Genomic DNA, 25,360 nt, shown 5'->3' with positions numbered 1-25,360 from the left:
GAGTTTTGCAGCAGAGAAAGGGTTTATTCACAACGCAGCCAAGCAAGGAGACAGGAGAACAAGTCTCAAATCCACCTCCCTAAAAATAGGGATTAGGGCTATTTATGGGATAAAGGGGCGGAGTGGTCTGACGTGTGGAGATAGATGAGTGGAGGTGAAGAGAGGTGAGGTAATTGATGATCTGCGCAAGCATAGTCAAGCTTCATGCCCCTTCATAGGACGCATGTTCACAAAATGGCAGCGTTACCGTGATCTGAGGGTGGAGTTTTCAGCCCCCTAACATCAAAGGGTCACCTATAGGGCGTTTGTGCAGGCCCAGTTGATGAGTCAGTGGTCTTAACCAGCCTGAACTGGACAAGGAGTTGACTAAAAACAACTTAAGCACTCATTGCCATGGTGACCCAAGCATCAGAGATAGTATCTATAGAGTGGGCTTTAGTAATGCATTATCTAACTTCTTTTACAGACAACTAACTGAGTATAGTTAAAGCAAGTTGGCCCCTAGTTTCACTATGTCACTTTTACCCTGCCGTAATGCCTGACCATCTCCTCTAAGATTCCTTCACACTTGGCAAGGCATCTTTGAATACTTGTTTTGAGTTAAAATTATTAAGTGCTTATGCTGAGGCAGGCATTGTTCACAGGCTTTCCTGTGTAATCTCTGCTAACCCTCTCAACAACCCTGTAGAGTAAATCCTATTATATCCCCATTTTGCAGATGAGGAAACTGAGGCAAAGTTAACTAATTTAATTTGCCCAAGGTCTCACAGAGTAGAACGAGGATTCGAATCCAAGCAAGCTGGCTCCAGAGCATGTCCCCCTAACTACGGAGTTCATTTCCTTCATTTAAAGGAAACATGTTCTTAAATTAGAGTCCCATCTACATATATCCTTATTCATCATTTGAAAGTGACACTCGATTCCCCATCAGGAGGGCTGGGCACCCTGAGCTAATCCACCAAAGAGGCTGGAATTGGGGATGACCTCCAAAATGAATCCTTATACAGAGGAATCAAATATCACAGTAATAGTAGCAACAACAATAGCAATAACTCCCAGGTATCAACGCCCATTCAGCATGGGACTCTGAGCTAAGTGCGTCACCTGATTAACCAGTTAATCTACACAACAAGACTATGGGGATGCCCCATCTCACACAGTTGGAAACTGAGATTCAGAGAGGCTAAACCACTTGCCCAAGGTCTCCCAGCTAACAAGCAGCAGAGCCAGAATTCAATCCCAATCCATCGCATGCCAGAGCCCCTGTGCTCACTGCTGCATGGCTCCACCCGGAAGTAAAGATGGTTCCATACATAATCCGTGGTGGACTTGGTCTCCTTATCCTAACATGTAGCTAAATGCGTAAGTCCTTTGTGCAATGATTCCTTGGTCATATCTGAGTGACGGATTGCGTGTGCTGTGGAGACCGTGTTTTCTAGACCCAAACTTGGGACACATTGATTTGACACATGGTCAGACAATGGGGGAGGAAATCTGAACTCCACGCCATCTCAAGAACGCTGGGGTGTATGTTCCCTGTGGCTGTTTCATGCGGGCCCTTGTAACATCTTGTCACAACAATTACTGATGCACACAGCCGGTAGGGAGGCTGTCATGGCTCGCCCAGGTTTACCCTGAGACGTCTGCGGGTACTGTAGGAGCCACGCGATTCTCTTTAATAAGTGCAGTCAGTTTCTAGATCTGCTCATCAGGAGACCAGACCTGGACTTAGCGGTCTTCATGAAGACGGTCCAGATTGCCCACACCTCCTGGGCAGAGCTGTCCCCTCTCTGCTCTGCGACCCCCTCAGCCTGCACATTTTCCTTCAGAGACTTTACTAATATTGCTTGGTTGTGTTATTTTATTTTCACTTTCTGTTGGACCTCAGATTTGGAGAGCGGCGGTGATTATGCTCCATCCCCAGACCACCTTCACCATCTGTCTGTAAGTCCCCCTCTCCTGCTTTATTCATCCGTTTGTTCTGCTTCTTACTTTGTTCTTTAGTACCAAGTTTTTAAGAAGCATTCAAGTTGTTATTGTGTATCTGGACCAATGGTTCTCAAACTTTTGGTGTTAGCACCCCCTTTATACTCTTAAAAATTATTGAGAACACCAAAAAACAGTTGTTTCTGTGAGTTATATACATCGGTATTTACAGTATTAGAAATTAAAACTGATATTTCAAAAATTAATTTTACAACTAATAATAACTCATTTAAAATAACAATGTAAGCCCATTACATGTTAACATAAGTACCATATTTTATGAGAAATAACTACTTTTGCAAGATAACAGCAAATTTAGTGAGAAGAGTTTCCCTGTTTTACATTTTTACAAATCTGGTGTACTAGTAGGCACCTGGATTCTTCTATGTGCTCCTGCTTCAAGCTGATATGATGTATCGTTGCTGTGGACGTACCTGAAGAACATGTGGCTGCACATAGATGTGTGGTTGGGAAAGGGATGATCTCATGGACACTCTGAAGGAATTAGTGGAGCCCTGGGGGTCCTTGGACCACATGTTGAGGTCCACTGACTGCTGGGTGGTACCCTACACCCTGTTTCACCCACCTGTTGCCCCAAACACTCATTCGTCTACATAGCAATCTCTGCTCCCTTACCCAAGCCAGAAGCTACCAGATATCCTGGTCACGAGGAATTCAACAATGTATGTGTGAGATTTAGCACAGTGATTACTACAGTGTCTACAACATCCAGTGCGTGTGTGTCCACACCATCTACAAATATTTATGAAATGCCCATTTTAATTGGGGAAAGACAGCCATGAACAAGATGGACAAGGTCCCTATTCTCATGGCGCTTATAGTCTGCTGGGAAGACACACACTGTAAAAAAAATTTTTAAAAAACATTAATAAGACCCCTTCAGTTAGTAATCAGTGCTGGGAGGAAACTAAAATAGAGTATTGTATTAGCAAGTGAAGGAGGCAGGTCTAATTAAGATAGAGTGGTCAGGGATGGGCTTTCTGAGACTCAGATGATCAGAATAAGCCAATCTCCAAGAGATATGAATGAGAAATATTCTAGGAAGAAGGAACAGCAAGTGCAAAAGCCCTGGGGTTGGAATCGTCCGTGTGTTTGACACATGGAAAAATGAATGAATCATCTACCATGTTTGCATTTTGCCACATTTACATGGTGATGGCTTATTCCTAATTTCTTTGGCAAACAGAGCAGTCAGACCAGTTCCTGAAGTTTTAGAAATGCACTTCTGTTTAAGAAATATTGAACAAAGTTTGACTGTTTCATGTCGATCCAAGATGATTACTGAGATGTGGTTAAAGGCAAGCTGGGCTTACTCACTATTAGAGAATATTCTGTTATTCTCACTGCCATTGATGCTGCAGGTGTCATTGGTACTAGATAGGATACTCTTGATTGCATTCAACAGAATCCCAACTCAAACTTTCAAGCAAAAACAAAAGGAAATTGAATGATCCAGCAATTCCACGTCTGGGTTTATGCACAAAAGAATTGGAAGCAGAGATTCAAAGAAATATTTGTACACCAATATTCACAGAAGCATTATTCACAGTAGCCAAAAGGTGGAAGCAACCCAAGTGTCCATCAATGGATGAATAAACAGAATATGGTACATACATACAATAGAATATTATTCAGCCTTAAAAAAGAAGGGAGTCCTGACACAGGCTTCAACATGGATGACCTTGAGGACGTTATGCTGAGTCACATAAGGACAAATACTGAAGATTCCTCTTATATGAGGTCCCTAGTGGAGTCAAATCCATAGAGATAGGAAGTAGAATGGCGGGTGCTAGGGGATGCGGGAGGGGCGATGGGGAGTTAGTGTTTAGTGGGGACAGAGTTTCAGTTTGGAATGATGAAAAAGTTCTAGAGATGATGGTGATGATGGTTGCACAACAATGTGAATGTACGTAATGCCCCTAAACAGTACACTTAAAAATGGTTACGATGGTAAATATTATGTTATGTGTATTTTACCACAGCTTTTTTTAAAAAAAGGAAATTGATTCACTCTCTCAGCCGAAAAGTCTGGAGGTAATACTAGACTAAAGCAGAGCTGGATCCAGGGGACATCAGCTGGATGATGACATCGAATGATGTCATCAAGTTTCTGTCTCTCTATTTCTCAGGAAATTTCCAAAGTAGACCCGGCGCCACCAACAGCTTCAGACTCACAACCTCCCAGCTTAATGATCCTTGAAAGGGGACCTGCTTTCCTGTTACTGTAAAGAAAAATCTGTAAAGAACTCTGATTGGCCAATCTTGAGTCATGACTCATCCCTGAACCAGTCCCCGTGGCTAGGGCATGCGGTAGTTATGGTGGATACAAGCTTAGCTACATTAGAACAACGTGGAATGGGTTCCTTGGAGTAAAGTGGAGTTCCATTCTTAGAAAGGAAGAGAAATATTATAGTCAAGGTCAACTTTATCCTTGATGTGAGGAACCTTTCGGAAAAAATTAGGGGATGTGTAGAACGCAATTCCAGTCACTGTAGAACTTTATGCCATTGGGAGTGAGTGTTAAACACATTAGCAGTGGTATACACAGTCTCTCCAGGGCTTTCGCTCTGCCACGCGGTGTCAGTAAGCCACGAGCGCTCTCCCTTATGAACACGTGGCTCTTCTGCAGAGAGCCCTGCTCCTGCTGGCTTTAGCCCTACATAGCTCCTGTGCAGGCTGTCATTTATGGCCCAGGATATTACTTCTTTCTTTTCCTGTTCACCTTTTTCAACCAAGAATATAATTCTAACCCTAGAAGACAAACTCCAGGGCAGAATTCATCAAAAAGGAAGCTACAAATGGTAATTTGTGAATTGGGAGAAAACAAGCCCACTCATTAAAATTCTGCAGGAAGAAGCTCTTGGTGAGGTTTCAGGTTGAAGCATCCTTCTAAAGCAGGCTTTGGGGTGGATGGCTTTCTTTGCTCTCGTTTTCCTTTTTTGTTTTTTCCTACAGAAAGGGCACGTGGGGAAACAACAGAATTCCCTATAGTAACATGTCAGTGCTCTATGCATATTTGGGCTTAGGCTGTAAAGGCAAGTGCCCACTCACTCAGACAAGAGATGCTGTTTGCCACACCTCCTAGTGAGAGCCGTCTTCTCCCTCTCTGCCCAGAGGGCCCTGTGAATGTGGGAAAGCCCTTCCTTGAGGAGCAGAGTATAAGAACGTCCTTCCCTTCCACGTGTCCACTGTAGCAATTCTCGTAGCTCGGTCTGGAAGGAGCCCCCAGGATAATGGGCGAGGCAGATGCTTGAGGGAATTAGTTCAGTGCCCAGAAGCCATTCTTCCTTCTTCATTGCCAATAGAAGTCTGATGTGGTTTAGATTGCAGGTGGAGGTGCCCTGATCTCGGGAAGGTAGCCCTCCCCAAATCTCCAAGGATGAATCACCATTAGTCTAATCCCAGTTAGTCCTTTTCCCAGTTTCCTCTCCAGCTAGGGTGGCCTTCTGGCCCAGGAGATATAAAGGGACGTTTTCTGGTGTGTTTCAGGGACAAAGTCCTTTGAAGAGAAAGCCTTTTGCCGTTCCTCGTATTCCTAACTCTTTTTCTTTTCCTGCTTGTGACGGTAGTGAAAGAATCTGATGTTAAGATCTGTGGCAACTATCCTGAAACAATGAGAGAAAATCCAAGAGCATCATGGAGACACCAACTCAGTGGCAGCTAACTTCCATATGTCCTGTTCTTTTTTTTTTTTTTTTTTTTTTTTTTGTGAGGGGACTAGCCCTGAGCTAACATCAGATGCAAATCCTCCCCTTTTTTCTTGAGGAAGAGTGGCCCTGAGCTAACATCTGTGCCCATCTTCCTCTACTTTATATAGGACGCCGCCACAGCATGGCTTACCAAGCAGTGTGTCGGTGCGCGCCCGGGATCTGAACCCATGAACCTTGGGCCGCCGAAGCAGAGAACGCGCACTTAACCGCTTGTGCCACCAGGCCGGCTCTCATATGTCCTGTTCTTTGAGACGATTAATGTCTTTCTTTCTTAAGCATTCCTTAAAATCATTTTTTGCAGCCCAAAGCATTACCAATCAATAACATCAAATGCTCAAATGTGCTTTCTGTCCATGACATCCACTGGCTGACCCGAATTTTTTACATGTCCTCCCAAGAGACACGTGATTTCTTGAAGTGCAAGAATTAAGAATGCAGATCCTGGAGCCCAGCTGCCTGGCCCCTGTCTAGCTGTAAGTGGCTTAACTGCTCAGTACCTCTGGTCCACGTGAGGGGCTTGCATTTGATGAGCTAGCAGTTAGCCCCCGAGATCTGTGAAAGCATCCTGAAGAACCACTTGGGGCTGCCAGGATGCTGAGGTCCAACAGAGTCATTGGCTGCTGATGGCACAGAAAGTGCCACTGGCATAAAAAAGGCCTGTATTTGTCTTCATACCAGGGGAGTCACATGAACATGGCCCTACCTTTTAAGAACTCGCAATCCAAGATGGCAGGCTTACTTGCAACAACTCTGTAAGCTATTTCACTGAGAGCAGAAAATAGACACTCAGCCTAAATGTTAAACGTCACCTTTGCATGTATGATGCTGGGTCTCATCTCTGTATTTCAGAAACCAAGTTCAGTGCCAGTCGTAGGGCAGTCACTCGGTGAGTAAATATTTATTGAAATTACTCAGTAAATATTTTTGAGTGCCTGCCATGTACCAGGCACTGTTCTAGACCCTGGAAATACTGTAATGAACAAAGCAGCAAAATCCTTGCTCTGGTGAAGTTTACAGTCTGGCGGGGGAGACACATTAATGAAAAATAGACAGTTGTATATGGCAGGTAGTGATAAAGGCTATGGAGAAAAGTAAAGTGGGATAAAGGGACAGGGAAGATAGGGTAGGGCCCCTTTTATAAAGACCTGTCTAAGGTGAGAGTTGAGCAAAGAGGGGTGAGGATGCGGCCATGTAGATCCTGAGGGACAGGCATGCAGGAGAAGGGAACAGTAAGAACGAGTCTCGGAGGCGGGAGCACCAGGAGCCTAGCTTGGCTGGATTGCCACGACTGAGGGCCGCAAAGTGAGGTCACAGAGGCAGGTAGGCGGGAGAAGGTGGGGAGGCAGACCATGTAGAGCCTTGAATGAAAGGACAAGAGTAGAAAGCATCTAGAAAGGGGAGAGACAGGATTTGAACCCAGGCAGTGAACCTCAAAGCACAGGCCTTTAATCCCCACACCACACCGCCTGACTTTCCGGAAAGCTGGAGAAATGCATCACAGCCCATGTACCCTTTTGAAGTTTCTCTTGGTCTCTCTCCAGAGAACCTCTGATGCAACTAAGAAAGGCATTTTGGGAAGTTTGTGCAAGAATTGGAAAGCAAGACTGGTCGGTCACTGTGTCCTGAATTGCACTCCCACATAGGAGTAAGGGAAAGATGAGTTTCTGGGGTACTAGTGGTCAAGAAAGCGGCTGCGATGTGCTGCTTCCCACACCAGGGGGCTTGGTGTTATTTTCCCATCCTTAGCTTGTTATTAGGAAGGAGTCTTCACTTCCCTGCTGGAGAAAGCGTTGCTACCGAGCGACTCAGGGCTCCTTCAGGGACCAGTTAGTAGGTCACCCTCATCAAATATTGATGAGCCAGCTGCACCGAAGCCATCTTCCTCCTGCTGAAGGCCCTCCGTGACTGGCCATCAAGTCTCTCAAGGAGGCCGCAGATACCTGCGAGAAGTTACTTAAGGGGCCATTATGGATTTGATGGATGGACTCTTGCCCTTTTGGGGTTTTATCATTAATACATTCTTTTGCACCAGTGGTTCTTGACTCAAGAGTAGTGCAGTTGCCTATCAGGTTAGGAGCGGAATGCGTGTGTGATGTGTGTTACCCTCAGATGATTTCCCTTCCATAGGGGAAAAGTGTGGCAACAGGGGCAGTGTTTCAAGCCAACACTTTGTGATGGATCGCTGTCCCTTTACTGGGGAACAGGATAGGCTGGTTGTTCTAACTCTGGAGTCAGACTACCCGGAGCAAACACTAACTCTGCCGCTTAACCCTGTGTGGTCTTGAGCAAGTTTCTCTGCCGTTCTGTGTCTCTTCTTTCTCACCTGTTTAAAAAAAGAGCATAGTAATGGAACCTACTCAATGGACTTAAGAGGTTTTTATAGTCTGTTAAGACTTTAATGTTTTAGGGCAGTTTTAGGTTCACAGCAAAATTTAGAGGAAGGTGTAGAGATTTCCCATATGTCCCCTGCTCCCACTCATGCACAGCCTCCCCCATCATTACCGTGCCCCACCAGAGTGGGACATTTGTTACAACTGGTGAACCTACAGGGATACGTCATCATCACCCAGAGTTCATAGTTTGCACTGGGGCTCGCTTTTGGTGTTGTACGTTCTACTGGTTTGGACAAATGTGTAATGACATGTATCCATCCCTGTAGTATGCTACTAAGTATTTCACTACCCTAAAAATCCCCTGTGCTCTGCCTATGCGTCTCCCTCCCCCCCAACCCCTGACAACCATTGGTCTTTTCACTGTCTCCATAGTTTTGCCTTTTCCAGAACGTCATATGGTTGGAATTATACGGTATGTAGCCTTTTCTGATCGGCATCTTTCACTTAGTAATGTGCATTTAAGTTTCCTCCATGTCTTTTCATGTCTTGATAGCTCATTTCTTTTTAGCACTGAATAATATTCCATTGTCTGGATGGACCACAGTCTATTCATCCATTATCCTACTGAAGGACATCTTGGTCACTTCCAAGTTTGGGCAATTATAAATAAAGCTGCTATAAACATCTATGTGCAGGTTTTTGTGTAGACATAAATTTTCAACTCCTTTGGGTAAATATCAAGGAGCACAATTGTTGGATCATGTGGTGATAGTATGTTTAGTTTTGTAAGAAACTGCCAAACTCTTCCCAAGTGGCTGGACCATTTTGCATTCCCACCAGCAGTGAAGGAGAGTTCCTGTTACTCCACATCCTCGTCAGCCTTTGGTGTTGTCAGGGTTCTGGATTTTGGCCATTCTGATAGATGTGTAGTAGTATCTCATTGTTGTTTTAGTTTGCATTTCTCTGATGACATATGGAGGTTTTTTTCTTTCTTTTTATTTTTTTAAGTAACACATGGAAAACACTTAGCAGAGAGGCTGGCTGATACTAGGAATTGTAATAACAAGTGTTAGCTGTTTGTCGTAGTTTGTTGGACGTTCTCACAAGCGCAGCAGAGCACAGCCTCCATGGCTATTTCCCTACCTCTGCAAGAATCTAATAAATTAAGGCAGCAGAAAATATTTAGCTTGGTTTTCTGTTGGCTAGCATTCAGACACAGCCAGGTGAGCCCCACCTTCGGTATTCTGTCTCGTCTCTCACCGTCGTCCCTGCAATGAATCGTGCCTGGACCACAGCATGAACTACCCTCCTGGTGGTTTATTCTGCCATAATTAAATTAGCACTGCGCCAGCTTACCCTCTGAAATAGATGAGGTGAGATCATAAAAACTCTTTACTGTCTGCACAGGTAGGATCAGAGCACAGTAATCTCAGAGCAACAGATGCATGGGGAGTGTTTGGGAAAGCACATTCAAGTTATTCTGGTGATTAGACTGCAGCGTCTTCCGTATGCCAGACTCACTCAGCTGGGCTGTGTGCTCTGCTTTAGAGCAGTGTTTTTCAACATTCTCCCTATTGAGAGTTGGGACCAGATAATCCTTTGTTGTGGGGGCTGTCCTGTGCATTGTAGGATGGTTAGCACCATCTCAGCCTCTACCCGCTAGATGTCAGCTGTACCCCCGTCTCCTGGTCAGGACAACCAGAAACATCTCCAGACTTTGCCAAGTGTCCCCTGGGGGGCAGCAGTCCTCTGGGCGAGAACCACTGCCTTGGGGCATAGCTCAGAGTGGTGTTTGGGACAGATAGGGTGGGACTGAGACCCCTCCATGATATACACCCTCAAAGACCTTTGCATGCAGGGCTGACAGGATAGATTCCATGCCTCAGGAAGAATTGCATTAAACTGCTGGGACTCTGCAGAGCTTTGCTTTCAAAGCTAAAAGTTCACTTGACATTTTGACCCTTTCCAGAATTGTTCTGCTTCTCATAGCCACCTTAAGCTGGCACCCAACCTGGCATTTCTAACAGGCGTAGACTGTCTCACCCTGCCCTGTATGGCGCTGACTTATTAGAGCACTGTTCATCCCAGAAATATTTATATAAAATATTTTAATATAGGTTGACCCCATCTGGACTCAGCCCGTGATGCATTAAGAGACAGAGAACACCGCCCATGGAATGTTCTTGCCTAAAGCATTCAATCTGGATGAAACCACATTTCTACATCTAACAACCAATTTAAAGGAAAAACAGGGGATAGAGGAACACATGAAATGACAAATGCAAAGACAATGTCAGATAAACCCAGAATGTGGATATTATAGGATGAATGACTTCGTATTTCAAAAAAATATCAAGTGTGTGAATAAAGGTTGGGAGGATAACTGTTAATACAATAAAAGAGACTTAAGACCATCACAGCCAAATCCTATGTGTTGGCTTTATTTGGATTCTGATGGGAGCAAACTAATTTCATAGTACAATATCTCTGAGATCATTAGGGAAATTTTTACATTAGGAAAGTATTAATTTTGTTAGGTATGTTAATGGCAAGGTGATTATGTTTTTAAAAATCTTGAAGTATTTATGAGTGAAATGGCATGGTATCTGGGTTTTGGTTAAAGTTGAGGTGGATAGAAGAAAGAAGGTTAGCTCAGTGTAGACAGTGGTTGAAACTGGCTGATGGCTTCGTATTATACTTTTCTTCTTACATCTGTATATGCTTGAAATTCTCACTACTAAACCGCTGAGTTAATGCCTATTTTTCTCAGGGTAGAGTGAGTCCATCACATCCACCCACACAAAGAAAGTTGGTGCACCAAATTCTGCTTTCTTTAGCCTGAGTGATATTTGCCATGATATTTCCTTCTGCCTTCATTCTGGGGAATTATTTTAATCTGTAATGATTAACTAAACTACTCAAGAGATACCCCTACTGTGTTACCAACATGCCAAGAAAGGGTATATTATCTGTTAAATACAGATTGTATAGTGACTCAAGGCAGGTCAGCTCTTTCAAGAAACTGGGAAAACATGGTAAGATCAGCTGTCATTGAGGGATGGATAGATGTTCTCAGTCCTTACAAAGAACTTAGGAAACACCACTGCACACTTGGAGGAAATGCCCCAAGACTGAATGGGCCACAGATACAAGACACTTAAGGGTACCCATCAGGGTCCCAGCCCCAGTCAAAAGGCACACCCCAAGTTTAATGGAAGGTATTTGTTATTGAAGGGGCTGTGTGTAGTGGTGTGGGCAGATTTGAGGCATGCAGGGATCAGCTTTATCACCTGGCCTGACAGGATGGGGAGGGGACCAGTGTCACTGGAGCCTGGTGAGAACTGGAGCCTTGGAGGCGAGCTATCCCTGTAGGGGGATACAGCTACCACCCAGACCATGGTGCAGGATGGAGGGCAATAAATACCCACCTCTCTCTCTTGCTCTTTCATCTGGTATTCATGTCCCCCATTGGCCAAACTCTATGGGAGCCAGAAGGGACGGGATCCTGAGTGGTGCTAGTTTTAGCAGTCAGCCACCTAGGGCACGGAGTAGAACAAAGAGGGGCAGAAGTGGATCAGGGTGTGGAGGGTGCATAAACGGAGACTCCTCAGCACGCATAGCAGAGGCTCATCCAGACTGGCGGTGATTCGATGACAGCAAAGCAGTAACTGCCTGTGTGATGCTGGGAACACTTGCTACGGAAACCATCCCCTACAGCACCGGTCCAGTTAGCACGTCACCAGTGGTGCGCTGGTGAATGTTGACAAGCTGGCTCCCTCGGGGCTAAAGGCCCTGGTTTGTAGTGTTTGCCAGTTTCTGTTGTGTAAATGTTCTCACCATAGCCGATTTCAAGCTACCAACGTGACACCACCGTGCACAGAGTTGGGAAGAGGTGCACAGCAGCCGTCCAGTATACGGTACGCCCTCCATACACAGTGGCAAAAACCTCAGGAGCACAGATAATGGTAAATTTTGGTGAAATAATTAGGGGGTGATGAGTTTTGAGTATGCATCATCTTTTTTTTCTAGTAAAGATTATTCAATTGTAAGTTTGTGTGATTCCTATTTGAATAATTGCTGTGTCTAACAACCAGCTTGCAAAATTCCTGAAAATTTCACAGCCAGCATGCCACTGGCTTATGCTGACCAGCCTGAAGTCTGAAAGAAGAGAATCGTAGGCGTGTGGAGGTAGAACTGGGGGTTTTTAAGAACAGACCTATGAAAGCAGAACATTGGTGTTTATTTTATGAATAAACGTCCCTTTTGCCAAAGCTTGCAATAGGAGGCACGAGAAGCCCATTTCATGGGACCAGAACAGGGAAAAAAATAATGGGACTTGAAGTAGCCACATTACTTGTGAAATCCCAGTGTTCTCTGAGCTCCAGGCATGGTTTCAAACATTTGATGAGTTTCTGATAAAGATATTTTCATTAGTGCCCAACAGCAAAGGAAAATTTGAAGCAGGGAAGGGTAACAGCCAATAGGGGTCAGTGTTTGATAAGCTAAAGGGAAGATGAACCCTGCGTTCAATTGGAAACGCCTTTGACCGCAGCCGTATTCACAGCAGGCACGAGAGAGGTGAGGAGCATTTGTTCCAAATGAGCAAGGAGTTCTACACACAGGGAAGAGAGCTGGGTTTCAGTGGCCACACGTATACACACACACACACACACACACACAACTGCTTTTAGGAAATTGTAGTGGTGAGAATTGGAGCATTTTTCACAGGCATGCATGCCCATGCACGCATATGCACACACCCACACATTCACGCCCACACGTGTGCACACAGGCGCATGCACACACACATGCACAAACGCACGCCATTTTCCAGGAAGTTTCAGGGGTGACAATTGGAGCATTTTTTCCAAAGGCACACGTGCTCGTGCAGACACATGAATACACACATGCACACACAGCTTCTTTTAGCAAACCGCAAGGAAACCGTTTAGGAACGTTTTTTGCATCCCTGGAACCAGTCTGTGCTTCCTCACTTCTGGGGCCTCCACTCCTCCAGGCAGGGGCAAAAAGTCTGCCCTGACAGGCAATTTAGGAATGACAAAGTGGGCAGAAAATGGTTCCTGCCTGGAAAAGGCACTGTCCCCCAGGAGCCCCAGGTCCGGACGTGGCTGGTGGGATGGGATGCCTATGTTCACAGAGTTCCTGGTGGGGGACAGGGAGACGGAAACCAGCTCACGCTATTAAGACCAAAACACGGAGCAAGTGTGCTCACTGTTTTACTACTCAGGACCCTTTTGGTGACTGTTCCTTCCCATGTTTGAAAGATTGTGTATTAAAGCTGCATTGATGAAAGAAAACTCCGCATTTTTTCAACTATATGTATGTCGGTGCTTGCCCGAGCGTGATACGCATGCTGGTAGCAAAGGACGCTGTTTTATGAGATTCATGAACGGACATTTTTTTATTTGTACCATCATGTATTTATTTTAAAGTGCATTTAGAAAAAGTAGTTTGTTTTTCATTTGTGGTAGTCAAAAATAGTTCCTTTTTGAAATAACTTTGCTAAAATAAGAGAAGACAGAGGTAGCTCATTCAAAGAAAAATATTAAATAAGTGCTATTGTGGAGAGAGTATGAATATGTCAACAATTTGAAGGTGGGCTTTGGGGAAACCCAGGTCGATATTTCACACATGTCTAGCTTCTAGGGACCGCGTAAGCAGCCCGCGATACCCAGAGTAGCCGTACTGACTTGATGAGCTTGTAACAGCAACAACTGAACCTACATCATTTTCGTTATCTGTGGACCCTGATCCTGGACAAATGTTTGTTTTCTCTTGAGTGTTTGGAAATAGTGAAAACCCCCAGCCCCTTTTCTCTGCTGTATTAGCTTCGTAGGACGGATCGGGTTACTGGGTGGTTGTGGAATTTACCATTCTTATTATAATGGAAGGACAAACCCTCAGTGTGTTACGCCTTCCTGTACAGCATGCACCACTTGCAGAGGGTCATCCTCTCATTTTATTAGCAGCAGAAGCTGGTGTGCATATGCAGCAGCAGGCTTTCCCACCACGGTGCCCAGAGTGATGTTGGTGGAGGGTACTGAATTCACAGGCTAGATGCAGTGGGACATTGATTGTTCTGCTTGTTCAGCGACGGCATTGTTTTGCTTCATAGCAACTCCTTGTAGGGGGCCATGCCAGGGGTGGGCTGTTTTAGTGATTGCTTGCTTCTTAATTTTGTCCTAGCCAGCCCCCTTTAGAAGCACGTAGCAGAGACCAGGAAGTGAGGTGGGACATTGGAGACAGACATTTGTCACAATGAGATTTCTCTGACCTTCCTCTCCATCCATTCAATCCTTTTGGGGAGTCCATAGACACTGGGAGCAGGTGAGTCCCTTTTATCTGCATTACCCAGAGATGGGCAAACCTTTCATGCTCTGATGTGGGCAGCCCATTCTTCACTTTCCCCTGCTGCATTCATTATTCACACCACCCAGCCTGTTGGATAAGTATGCTGCTGCTGACTGCTCTGGGGTGCCAGCTGTAGATCCAACGGCTACAGGAAATTTAAAACATCCACTCTCTGGCAGAAAATGGCTATCCCTCAAAGTTTGCCTCTTTGTTGAAGATCTCTAGGGAAAGAATGAATGGAAGATTCCAGCAGTGAAGCATCTAGTCTAACCTAGAAGACAAAGTGGCTTCCTGGGTAGGTGTTTGGTACCTTGGTCCACACCTTAGGACAAGGATGGTCTGCTCCGTGCCAAGAGGGGTCATATAAATCATGCTCTCAGCCAGGGATGGCGTGAAGACATTTGGCCTTGTCTGGAGACATTCTTGGTTGTCACAAATGGGGAAGGATGCTATTGGCATCTAGTGAGAAGCAGCAGCTAAACATCCTACAAGCAGAGAACATCCCCACACCCCTGCAGCAAAATAGTGTCTGTCCCAAAATATCAGCAGTGCCCAAGTTGAGAAACCCTGATGTGAGTGAATGAAGGACACAGAGGGGACTCGGATGAGCTGCACCAAAGCAAGCTTGCTGACTCTCCGTGGAGCGGCCACTTCTCAGACTCACTCCCTGTTCCGTTTGGGAATGCTGCCAGATCTCATATCCCGGACCCTCTGTTCTCACACTTTCCACCCCAGCCTCCCTGGGCTCATTGCTGCTCCTGCAACACTGGGCCTATATTTGTTTTCTAGGCTGTGTAACAATTTCCTACAAATTTAGCAACGTAAAATAGCACCCATTTATTAGCTCAGGGTACTGTGGGTGAAAAGTTTCCGTCAGCCCAACTGAACTCCAGGCTAAGGTGTCACAAGGCTGAATTCAAGGTGTCGGCCCAGCTGGGGTCTTGTCTGGAGGCTCTGGGGATGATTCTGCTTCCAACATCATTCAGGTTGCTGGCTGAATTCAGTTCCGGGGATCACAGGTCTGTGGACCCTCTTTCCTTGCTGGCTGTCAGATGGGGGCCGAATTCAGCTCCTACAGGCCGCCCTCCTTCCTCGGCTCATGGGCCCTCCATCTTCAAAGCCAGCAACGGGAGGCAGCATCCTTGTCATACCTGGAATCTCTCTGATGTTCCCTTCTGCTGCCAGCCAGAGAGAACTCTGCGCTTAAAGGGCTGGTGTGATGAGATCCGGCCAACCTAGATATCTCCCTATTTTAGGATCAGCTGATTTGGGAATGCAAAGGCCCTTAAGAGCAGTCCCTGGGTTAGTGTTTGAGTAACCAAGATTGGAGTTGGGGGTGGCGTCTTTAGAATTCCGCCACCACAGAGCCTTCACAGTGGGCTTTCCCTGCTGGAAGTGGGTCCCCGTGGTCCACGTGGGTCTCCCTCACCGTCTCCCAGTCTCTGCCTGACTGCCCCTCTCCAGTGAGGCTCCTCCCATTTAAAATTGCACCTCCTCTACCCCACCCCAGACTCTCCCAGCTTTATTTTCCTTTATAACCTTTGCTAGCATCTGACATGCTATTTATTTTGCCTATGTTTTGGTTTATTGTCTCTCTCCACCTGGGATGTGAGCTCTCCCAGGAAGGGAGCGTGGGCTCACTGGATGCTCCTCATTGGGAACAGCACTTGGCACATGCAACGTACGCAATAAGGGCTTGTTGAATGACTAAACGTCGCAATGGTTTAAGGAGCAGAAATCCAGATATATATATATATTTTTTTTTTGGAGGAAGATCAGCCCTGAGCTAACATCCATGCCAATCCTCCTCTTTTTGCTGAGGAAGACTGGCCCTGGGCTAACATCTGTGCCCATCTTCCTCCACTTTATATGGGATGCCACCACAGCATGACCTGACAAGCGGTGCCTCAGTGTGTGCCCGGGATCTGGACCCAGGCCGCCAGCAGCGGAGCGCGCGCACTTAACCGCTACGCCACGGGGCCAGCCCCAGAAATCCAGATTTTTATAGGGAAGCTTTTGATTTTATTTCATTGTTGGCAACTGTGTGTATTTGCTAGGGCTGCCATAACACGGTACCACAGACTGGGGGGGCTTCAACAACAAATGGGTTATCTCTCGGTTCTGGAGGCTGGAAGTCCAAAACTGAGGTGTGGGAAGGCTTGGTTCCTTCTGAGGCTCTGAGGGAGAATCTGTCCTCTCTCCTTGCCTTGTGGATGGACATCTTCACTTTCATGTGGTGTTCTCCCTGTATAGTGTCTGTTTACAAATTTCCCCTTCTTATAAGGGACACTAGTCCTATTGGATTAAGGCCCACCCTCATCACCTCACTTTAAATGGATTACTTCTGCAAGCATCGCATCTCCACGTAAGGTCACCTTCTGAGGTCCTGGGACTTAGGAGTTCAACATAGGAATTTGGGGGGAAGTACGGTTCAACCCATAATAGCAACTAATTCCATTTTTCCTTTTTTACGTACTCTGAGGATCAGATTCAGCCCCTCAGCAGACTCAGCCTTACAGGCCCAGAGACCAAGTGGTACCTAGCCCCCCAACACACACCCCCTCCTACAACACACGGATGCTCACACATTCCAGCAGCAACCGTCTCAGTGGCTTCTAGAAGCTCAGTGGATTTGAGAATCTTCTAGAGAGAGCATTTCACGTGGAGATTATAGCTGACCTTGAGACAGGTGACTCGGAGGGTGGAAATTAGGCTTCCTGTGTTCAAAATTTGTACTGAATATTGGTTTTCTTTAAGGAACACTTAATCATCCCTGTATTACACCTGAGGCAAGCACATTTTGAAAAGAGGGGGAATAGTTTTGGTTTTTAACGATTGAAAACCTGAGTAGTAGTGTGAACTATAAATGCGTTGTGTAGGTGGCATGAGCCAGCTCAGGTATGCCCAGACAGGACTAGAAGTGCCACCAGGACAGGCCCTCGCCTGAATCCTGAGATGACACATCCCAGCATCCAGCACGGTGGCTGCCAGGAAGGGTCAGTGGCCAGGAAGAGTCGGTACCCGGTATTAACCCAGTAAATGAAAATGACGCCGTGGGCGTTATTCAGCACTATGCCCGAGGACCCAAAATCAATCTCCTCGACCATCAGCAACAGCAGTGACACAAGTTGGGGACCGCTGAACTGGGGCCACCCCCTAGTGACAGACGATGAGACAGAGCAGAGGTCCAATGAGTGACTTTCCTGAGGTCATGGAGCTCATCCCCGCAGAGGCGGGACTAGAGGCTGGGTTTCCTGCATCCGGTCCACAGCCTCCCCTCAACCCTGGATGCCGGGAAAGGGCAGCTCTCACATCACCACAGGCCGACTTGCACAGCTCCTCCCTAGCAGCCAGACATTCTCCAGGCTTGTCCTGTAATTCCACTGTGTTTTAACGCTGACGCTGGTTGCAAAACTCTGGTCCTGGGACCCCCATTCCTGCAACAGTTAGTTCCTTGAAGTAAATGGGAACACCCATTGATCTCATCAAAGAAAACGCCTAATTAACAAAATCGGCCTCTTAAAACCCATGCCTTCCTCCCATCTCAGTGGCTCATTGTCCCACCCCACACAGAGGTGAAACCAGCCACTGCACCAGTCAACGGGAATCCTCCTATTCGTGGGAACTATTAAGTGGAAAGAACAATTTGTAGGTTCAGTAAACGTGGAGATCTGAGCAAAATCCAAATGCAGCAAAACCCAATTTCAAGCAAAGTCACATTTCCAGAGGCATTTATTACAGGCAGTGGAGGTGGAAGGTGTCCATGCTATGAGCTGACTGTGGCGTGGATTTCCTGGGGTTAGGACAAACGGGGGCTTTCACTTGCTAATGCGTCTTTCATCTTTGTCCCCCAAGCGCACCCTGGTCAAGGTGGCATGTGTGTTTAGCAGATCATTTTAAGATAAAACTCGGAAGAAGTTTCTAAAGAAAAAGTGCCTGTTGCCTGCTGATATGCTCTCACTGCTCTGGGGTTGATGCTAATTCAGATTCCCTAAATTTGAAAGGTGGGGACATGGTTTATCACTACCTCCCGCCCCCTTGGTTCCCTCACGGTGACCGCCTGGTAGTCACATTTGCTCAGCTCTGTCTAGCCTCTTTACTATTTGCAAGGATTTGTCTCCTCCACTCTGGGAACTCAGCAGGGCAGGGATGTGTGGGTGTGTCTGTGTGTGTGTGTGTGTGTAATTTTTTAAGCTATGACTTTCATAAGATACAACTTTGCATGGAATTTAAGGAGTCAAATAGTTCTGCTGAGTTTTTGGTCAAAACCATGTATAATATCCTCGAAGTGACAGAACAGTAGTGATGGAGAACAGATCCATGTCTGTGGGGTGGGGAGTGGGGAGGGCATGACTATTAAGGGGAGCAGGAGGGAGGGTCTTTGTGGTGGTGGAATTGTTCTGTGTTCTGGTCGTGGTGGAGGTTACTCCAATCTACACATGTGATATAATTTCAATAGAACTACACACCAAAAAAAAAAAAAGGTGCGTGTGAAAACAGTGAAATCTAAATGTAAGGTCTGTACCTGACTTCATGGCACTGTAGCAACGTTGATTTCCCGGTTTTGATGATGTGCTGTGATTACCTAGGATATTAGCCCTGGGGAAGCTGGGGAAAGAGTACACAAGAACTCTCTCTACATATTTTTTTTACAACTTCTTAATTTCAAACTATCAAACTATTTCAAAATTAAAAGTTATTTTAAAAAACACGACAGTATTCTATTCACTTCTATTGCCTTTCTCCCTGTACAGAGGCAAAATTCTTACCTTGTCTGGTGTTTACACCTGTATCACTAAATTGCATAGTAAAGTTGATACTTCTTTTTTTTGAGTTTTAGGTAATATCTATAAGTTTCACACCATGGAGGATAAGGGTATATCTCTCTCCCTGCCCCCACATAAGTGCTCTGCTTTCCATGTCTCCATCCTTCCAATATAATCATCATATTTTGTCTAGATTAATATTCAGTGTTTAAAATATCATAAGTATGTGTGCTAGTCACAGTAAAACCAAGTATTAAATTATGATTACTTTTCATTTTCTGCATAATGATTTCCAATCTTCAGAATTAAAAACTGATTTGGATTTTTCTTCATTTTCTGTGTATTTAGCTCTTATTTATTCCCTAACTCTTCACTGATTATCTAATTTTTTTCTCAGAACATTCATTCACATCAAATTTATGAGGAAAATTTCAGTTTCCCAGAGACATCATTGCCAGAACCTTCTCCATGTGGTGCTCAGCTGTTGTGCTAGGACCTCTCTTCCCCCTGACCCTCCCCTTCATCTGTGTTATGTGCTGGATCTTCTGTTTCCTGAATCTCATGACTTCTTTCTAAATTTACTTCCTTGTTTGATGGAGCACATCTTCAAGTAGTTTTCTGAGTGAAGGTGTAGGAGGTAAATCTTTGGAGAACATGCATATCTGGAAACATTTTCTTCCTAATGAGGCTGGATATAGAAAGCTAGGCTGGAAATCATTTCCCATTGAGTTTTGAAGATATTTTTCATTGTCCTCTGGTTCCCAGAGTGGCTGTTGTGAATTCTGAGTCCATTCTGATCCCTGGTCCTTTCTTTCCTCTGGAGGATTGCAGAATTCACTTCTATGTCTGGAAATGTATCTGTCCTGTGCCTTGGTGTGGCTCTATCCTCATTGACCATGGTCCTCACCCAGGGGCCCTTCCAACCTGGAGACGCACATAAATCCTGTCATCTGGGGACATTTCTTTAATTATTTCATTATGATTCCTACTTTCCCTTTTCTCTGTTCTTTCTGTTGTTCAGATGTTGAACCTCGAAGTGGTCCTCTTAGTTTATCTTTTCTCCTATCTTCCCTTTCGTTGTCTTTTTCTACTTCCTAGGACAAATTTCCTAACTTTATCCATCAACCATTCCACTGACTTTCCATTTCTGCTCTAATATTTTTAATTTGCAAAAGCTTATTTTTTTTTCCTTTCTGGGTGTTTTTTATAGCATTCTGTCAGGATTGCAGATCTTCTCTGATCTCTCTGTGATTGTGAATGACTGTGTGTTTTTAATTACTGTCTTTCCCGCATGGGCTCTACTTCCTACAGGTTGACTGTTTTGGTCTCTGTATCATGTAGAGAACTTTGTCAGTGTCCAACAATCCTTGTTTGCTCATCTAAAAGAATGAGGGACTAAAAGCCGTTAGAAGCTCTGACACCATGGAGGAGAGTTGTTGACCACAAGCTTCGCTGAGACGTAGTCTGGCTGCTGGAGAGGCTCCAGTGTCACAATCCAGGATTTCTCTTGGAGGTGAAGGTCCAGCTGTGGGGAGAAAGGCCTAGGAATCTCAGCATAGGGTCACATAGTCACTCTATCTTCAATATGGTAACTCAAGTCTCAGATCTTCATGGTACCCTGATATGGAGTTCTGGATTCACCCTGTTGCATGGAAAAGGGAAGAACATTTGTGACTTCATAAACAGACTTTTAACCAATCCTCCTTATTTTAGTCCTGATTCCCTCCCACTTTTAGAGCCGTACCAGCGATTCCTGAGACGGGGAGGTTCCATGCTATAAACTGTCGGTTCTTAGCTTTTCTCACTGCCAGCTCACGACGTAGTCTGAAGTTCTGCTAACTCATTTCACCCACTGGTACATCTACTTTCCGGTTTCCAAAGTCATTTGCTGTTGCTGCATCTCTTGTCCCCAACTCTGTGAGTTGATGCCTTTGAAAACAGTCCCTTCCTCTCCTTTAAGTGGGGTTTGGGAAGACAGAACAGTAGGTATTTGTGCTTAATCCACTATTTTTCTCATCAGTTTACTGATGAGGATACTGAGGGTCAGAGAGGCATAAGAGACGTGGCCTGAACAACAGTCGTAAGAGGAGCGGTCTGCCTTTTTATTATTCCTTGACTTCGTGCACTTTGGATGAGTGTGTGCCCGGAGGAGGCCTGGCAAGTCACATCAAGCAGGTTGGGGACCTCTCTGGAGCAATGTAACAAGAACTAACATTTATGAAGTGCCTGTTGTATGTCTGACACTGTTGCAATCACTTTATATGCATTAATACGTATCATCACCACAGCAGTTTTATACTGGCGGTTACTATTATCATATCCATTTACAGAGGAGGAAAGGGAGGCACAGAGAGGTTATTATTTGCCCAAAGTCACACAGCTGCAAAGTGGTGAAACCAGGGTGTAGACCTAGGCTGGGGTCTCTGAACCTGGGCACTGTCGACACTTTGGACTGAATGAGACTGTTGTGGGGGCTGTGCTGGGCATCGTAGAAGCTTCAGCAGCTTCCCTGGCCTCCACTCACCAGAAGACACCATTCCTCCAAGCTGTGACAACCAAAAATGTCTCCAGACGTTGCCACATGTCCCCTGCAGGACACAGTTGCCCCCGATTGAGGACGACTAGCCCCGGCAGGCATACTTTTCTCCTGACGTTTTACTGTGCTCCTTCCGGCTTAGAGACTGTCCACAGGCCCCTTCCCCTCACCTCGGCCCTGGACAGCAAGTTCCATGGTTCTGAGTCTGTGGGCAGATCCCCCTTCGACCCCCATCTGGCCCGCCCCCAGCATTCCCGCCATCTGGCGCACTTTGTGTCACCGGATATGGAAAGATGTCAACCAGCCATCACAGTTCAGTGGAGCTTGGGCGGGTCTGGAAATGCCAAGTCACTAATCTGTGGCTCTCTCTTGCTATCTTCATGCCCGCAGGGCCAAGGTGAAGAAGGGCGTGAACATCCTGGGCACTCAGACCAGCGAGCCTCGGCAGTGGGACGTCAAGCAGGAGATGGGGGACGGCGGGAAGCACACCACCACCACGGTGGTGTGCCAGCGCCTGGGACCCAGCGCGCGCAACAGGTAGGTGGCACCATCTCCCGCTGCACGTGCCGTGCGTGGTCCCGATAACCTGGTCGCCGCCTAAGAGGCTTGCCTTAGACGCGGGTTAACTGCTGCTTAGCCGAGCTATTAACCCCCAGCCTGGAAATCTGGAGGCACTTATACCAACTGCAGGGCCATCTGACCATCTGCTGCAGGGCAGGCAGGGCGCTGATTCCAAAAGTCTGTTATTTGGCCTTTGGAGCAGAGACTGGTTAGCGATGTCCTACTCTGCTTGGCCGAGGCTTCCGTGTTCTCATCACCTACATTTATGTTCTTGGGGCTGTGTCATCTCTCAGTGCCTCCCTAGATTATCAGGGAATGCTTTCCTGCGTAGAGCTCATCCTTTGCACAAAGGGTGTGATATTGTGGTTTGTAATAAGAAATATATATTTGGTCTTCGTTCCAGTTCCTGACACAAACTCCTAAAACCCTTGGAACTTCCTAAGTGTTGAGAGCCATAGAGTTGTCTTTTGTTCTGTTAATGAAACGTCTTTTGGAAAGCTCTTAGGTCACTCAGGATGGTGGCTGGTTCCCAGCCCAACCATGTGATTGGAGGTTGGAACTTTCAACCCCACCCCCCTGACCTCTGGGGAGGGGTGAGGGACCAGAGATTAAGTTCAATCATCAATGGCCAATGTTTCATCAATCCTGCCTATGTAATGGAGCCTTCATAGAAACCCAGAAGGGCTGGGTTCAGAGAGCTTCTAGGTTGGTGACCACACAGATTTGGGGAGAGAGGGCGTGGAGGCTCCACGCCCCTTCCCACACACATTACCCTATGCAGCTCTTCCATCTGGCCGGTCCCGAGTTATAGCCTTTCATAATAAATGGCAATCTAGTAAAGTAAAATGTTTCTCTGAGTTCTGTAAGCCACTCTAGCAAATTAATTGAACCCAAGGAGGAAGTCGTGGGAAACTTTGATTTATATGCAGTTGGTCAGAAGCACAGGTGACAACCTGGACTTCCAATGGACATCTGAAATGGGGGTTGGGGGACAGTCTATGGGACTGAGCCCTTCACCTGTGGATCTGATGCTATCTCCAGGTAGGCAGTATCAGAACTGAGTTGATTTGTAGGACACTCAGCTGGTGTCAGAGAATTGCTTAGTGATGTGGAAAAAGCACACATATTGAAATTGGTGTCAGAATCTTAAAAGATTAGACTTAGTCTTCAGTGAGGAGGAATTTAAAGACAGGAGGTGACCATCAGTGGCAATAATAAATAAGAACATGCTCTGCGAGATTCTAGGTAGACATCTGGATTATTATTTGAAATAATTGTTTTCTGCGTATAAAAGAAGCACATACTCATTTTAGAATATTTATGAAACACAGTTATATGAGGAAAAAAAGTTAAATGATATGTAAGTATCCCTACCACCCAAGGATAACCCACAGCTAACATCTTGGTTCATTTCTTTCCCATGTTTATGTATATATAACATCTGTATATAGTAAGTGTGTAGTAGATTTATTTATTTTACAATTTGATAACATAATATCTACACAGATTTTTTAAGCTGCTTTCACTTATATTGATAACATCTTCTTTTGACATTAAATTCCTGAAAAACATTTTAACAGCTTCATAATATTCCATTGTAGCGATTTAACATTGCATAAATAACCGTATCCATATTTTTCAACATTTAAGTTGTCCCCAAGTTTTATTCTTGTAGATAATGCACCAGTAAACCACCTTCCGTGTAAGTCTTTGTCCACTTCTGTTTTTGCTTAAAGTGGCTTCTTAGATTCAAAAACGTTGATCATTTTTCAGGGCTCTTGATACATTTAGTAAGTGTATTTTCTTAAAGGGATTAGCACTAGAGGAAGAAATGTTCCATCACTGAACACACTTTCTTAAGTGAACGCTACAAGTCTGCCAAGAAAAAATCTGCAAATTCTCCACTTTGTTTAAAAACACCCAGTTCTTTTATTTCTAAAATCCTCTCCTCAGTCCTTCCTTTCATGTGCAACCAGCAAAAACATCTGGTGTCCTAACAGCTTCCTGGTTCCGACACCCACCGTCACCACTATTACCCCACGAAGGGTTGTTAGTATGTCTGGGGCGAGGCTTGGGTGTCCAAATGTTTCAACTTGTGAAAAAACGGCCAGAAGGAAATGTATGCCTGGGTCCTTGTTGTAAGCAGAGATCAGAGGCCAAATTAAATCTCCTGAGTCAAATGCACATAAAGTCTAATTAACTCACAAGATTAGTGTTGATTATGCAAATAAAAGTGAATGTGTTAATTAACAGACAGTGAGTTTATGTATGTAAATAGTTTTTCATGTCACAATCAGGAGACTGAAGTCAGGGAGACAGGCCTTGCTGTAGCAAGTTCTAGAGGGTCCTCGTGGATGCTCTGTTTGATCCGAGTCTTCTGGGAACCCCGCTTTGGGCCAGTTGTGTTTGCTGAGAGGGTCCACCTTGTGCGTTATTTTCCACTGTCAGCCATTCTGGATGTTTCAGCAGAGGGAGCTGTGGTTCAATACTAGTGTTCCCTCCCTTTTGTATTCCGGAGTTTTTTACTGCAGTGAGTTAGAATCAGGCTGGCCACAGCCGAGTGGTTGTGGGAGGCCTGCCTATGCTCTGGACACTCTCAGGTTCTTAATGTGGTGTCTTCAGAGGTAATTTTTGCCTTTGCAGAAGAGCTGATATGTCAGAACTGGTGTCGGCGGTCTGCTGAGACTGTTCAGTGGCAGCTTGTGAAAGCCGATGGGATTGTGCGCATCTCTTCTCCACTCCTCATTCGGTGACTGTCTGTAGCTTAAAATTGACTACAGTAGTAGTATTTACACCACAGAAATTGGCAAACACGCCAAATCAGGACTTTTTGTCATTGTTGGAAAGCCTTTTTACCAGCACACCTCTGATAAGTGTCCTGTGCTCACTCACTTCCTGACTGAGCTCTTCAGAGGGCACTGGCTTGTTCATCTCAGTGTGAGGAGCTATGCTCCATGCCAGGTGGATCTCCACTGAATCAGATGCAGACCCTGCCTTCAAGGGACCTAAACACTGTGGAGCACCTGGGACCAGACATCGCAACTCAAATAAGAACATTCAGTGACATGGAAGGGG

At 45.5% G+C, this 25,360-nt stretch overlaps 1 protein-coding gene across 1 annotated transcript in view; it reads left to right on the top strand.

The window, feature by feature from the left end:
* TMEM132C (transmembrane protein 132C) overlaps positions 1-25,360 on the top strand; it is a 356,987-nt gene that overhangs the window by 200,122 nt on the left and 131,505 nt on the right. The window contains exon 3 of the mRNA XM_058531234.1: positions 22,115-22,261. Coding sequence (XP_058387217.1) covers positions 22,115-22,261 — 147 coding nt within the window. The remainder of the gene's footprint in view (positions 1-22,114; positions 22,262-25,360) is intronic.

This window comes from Diceros bicornis, chromosome 35 (genome assembly GCF_020826845.1).
Source record: "Diceros bicornis minor isolate mBicDic1 chromosome 35, mDicBic1.mat.cur, whole genome shotgun sequence".
NCBI classification, from domain to species: Eukaryota; Metazoa; Chordata; class Mammalia; order Perissodactyla; family Rhinocerotidae; genus Diceros; species Diceros bicornis.
This window is presented reverse-complemented; position numbering and strand designations above follow the sequence as displayed.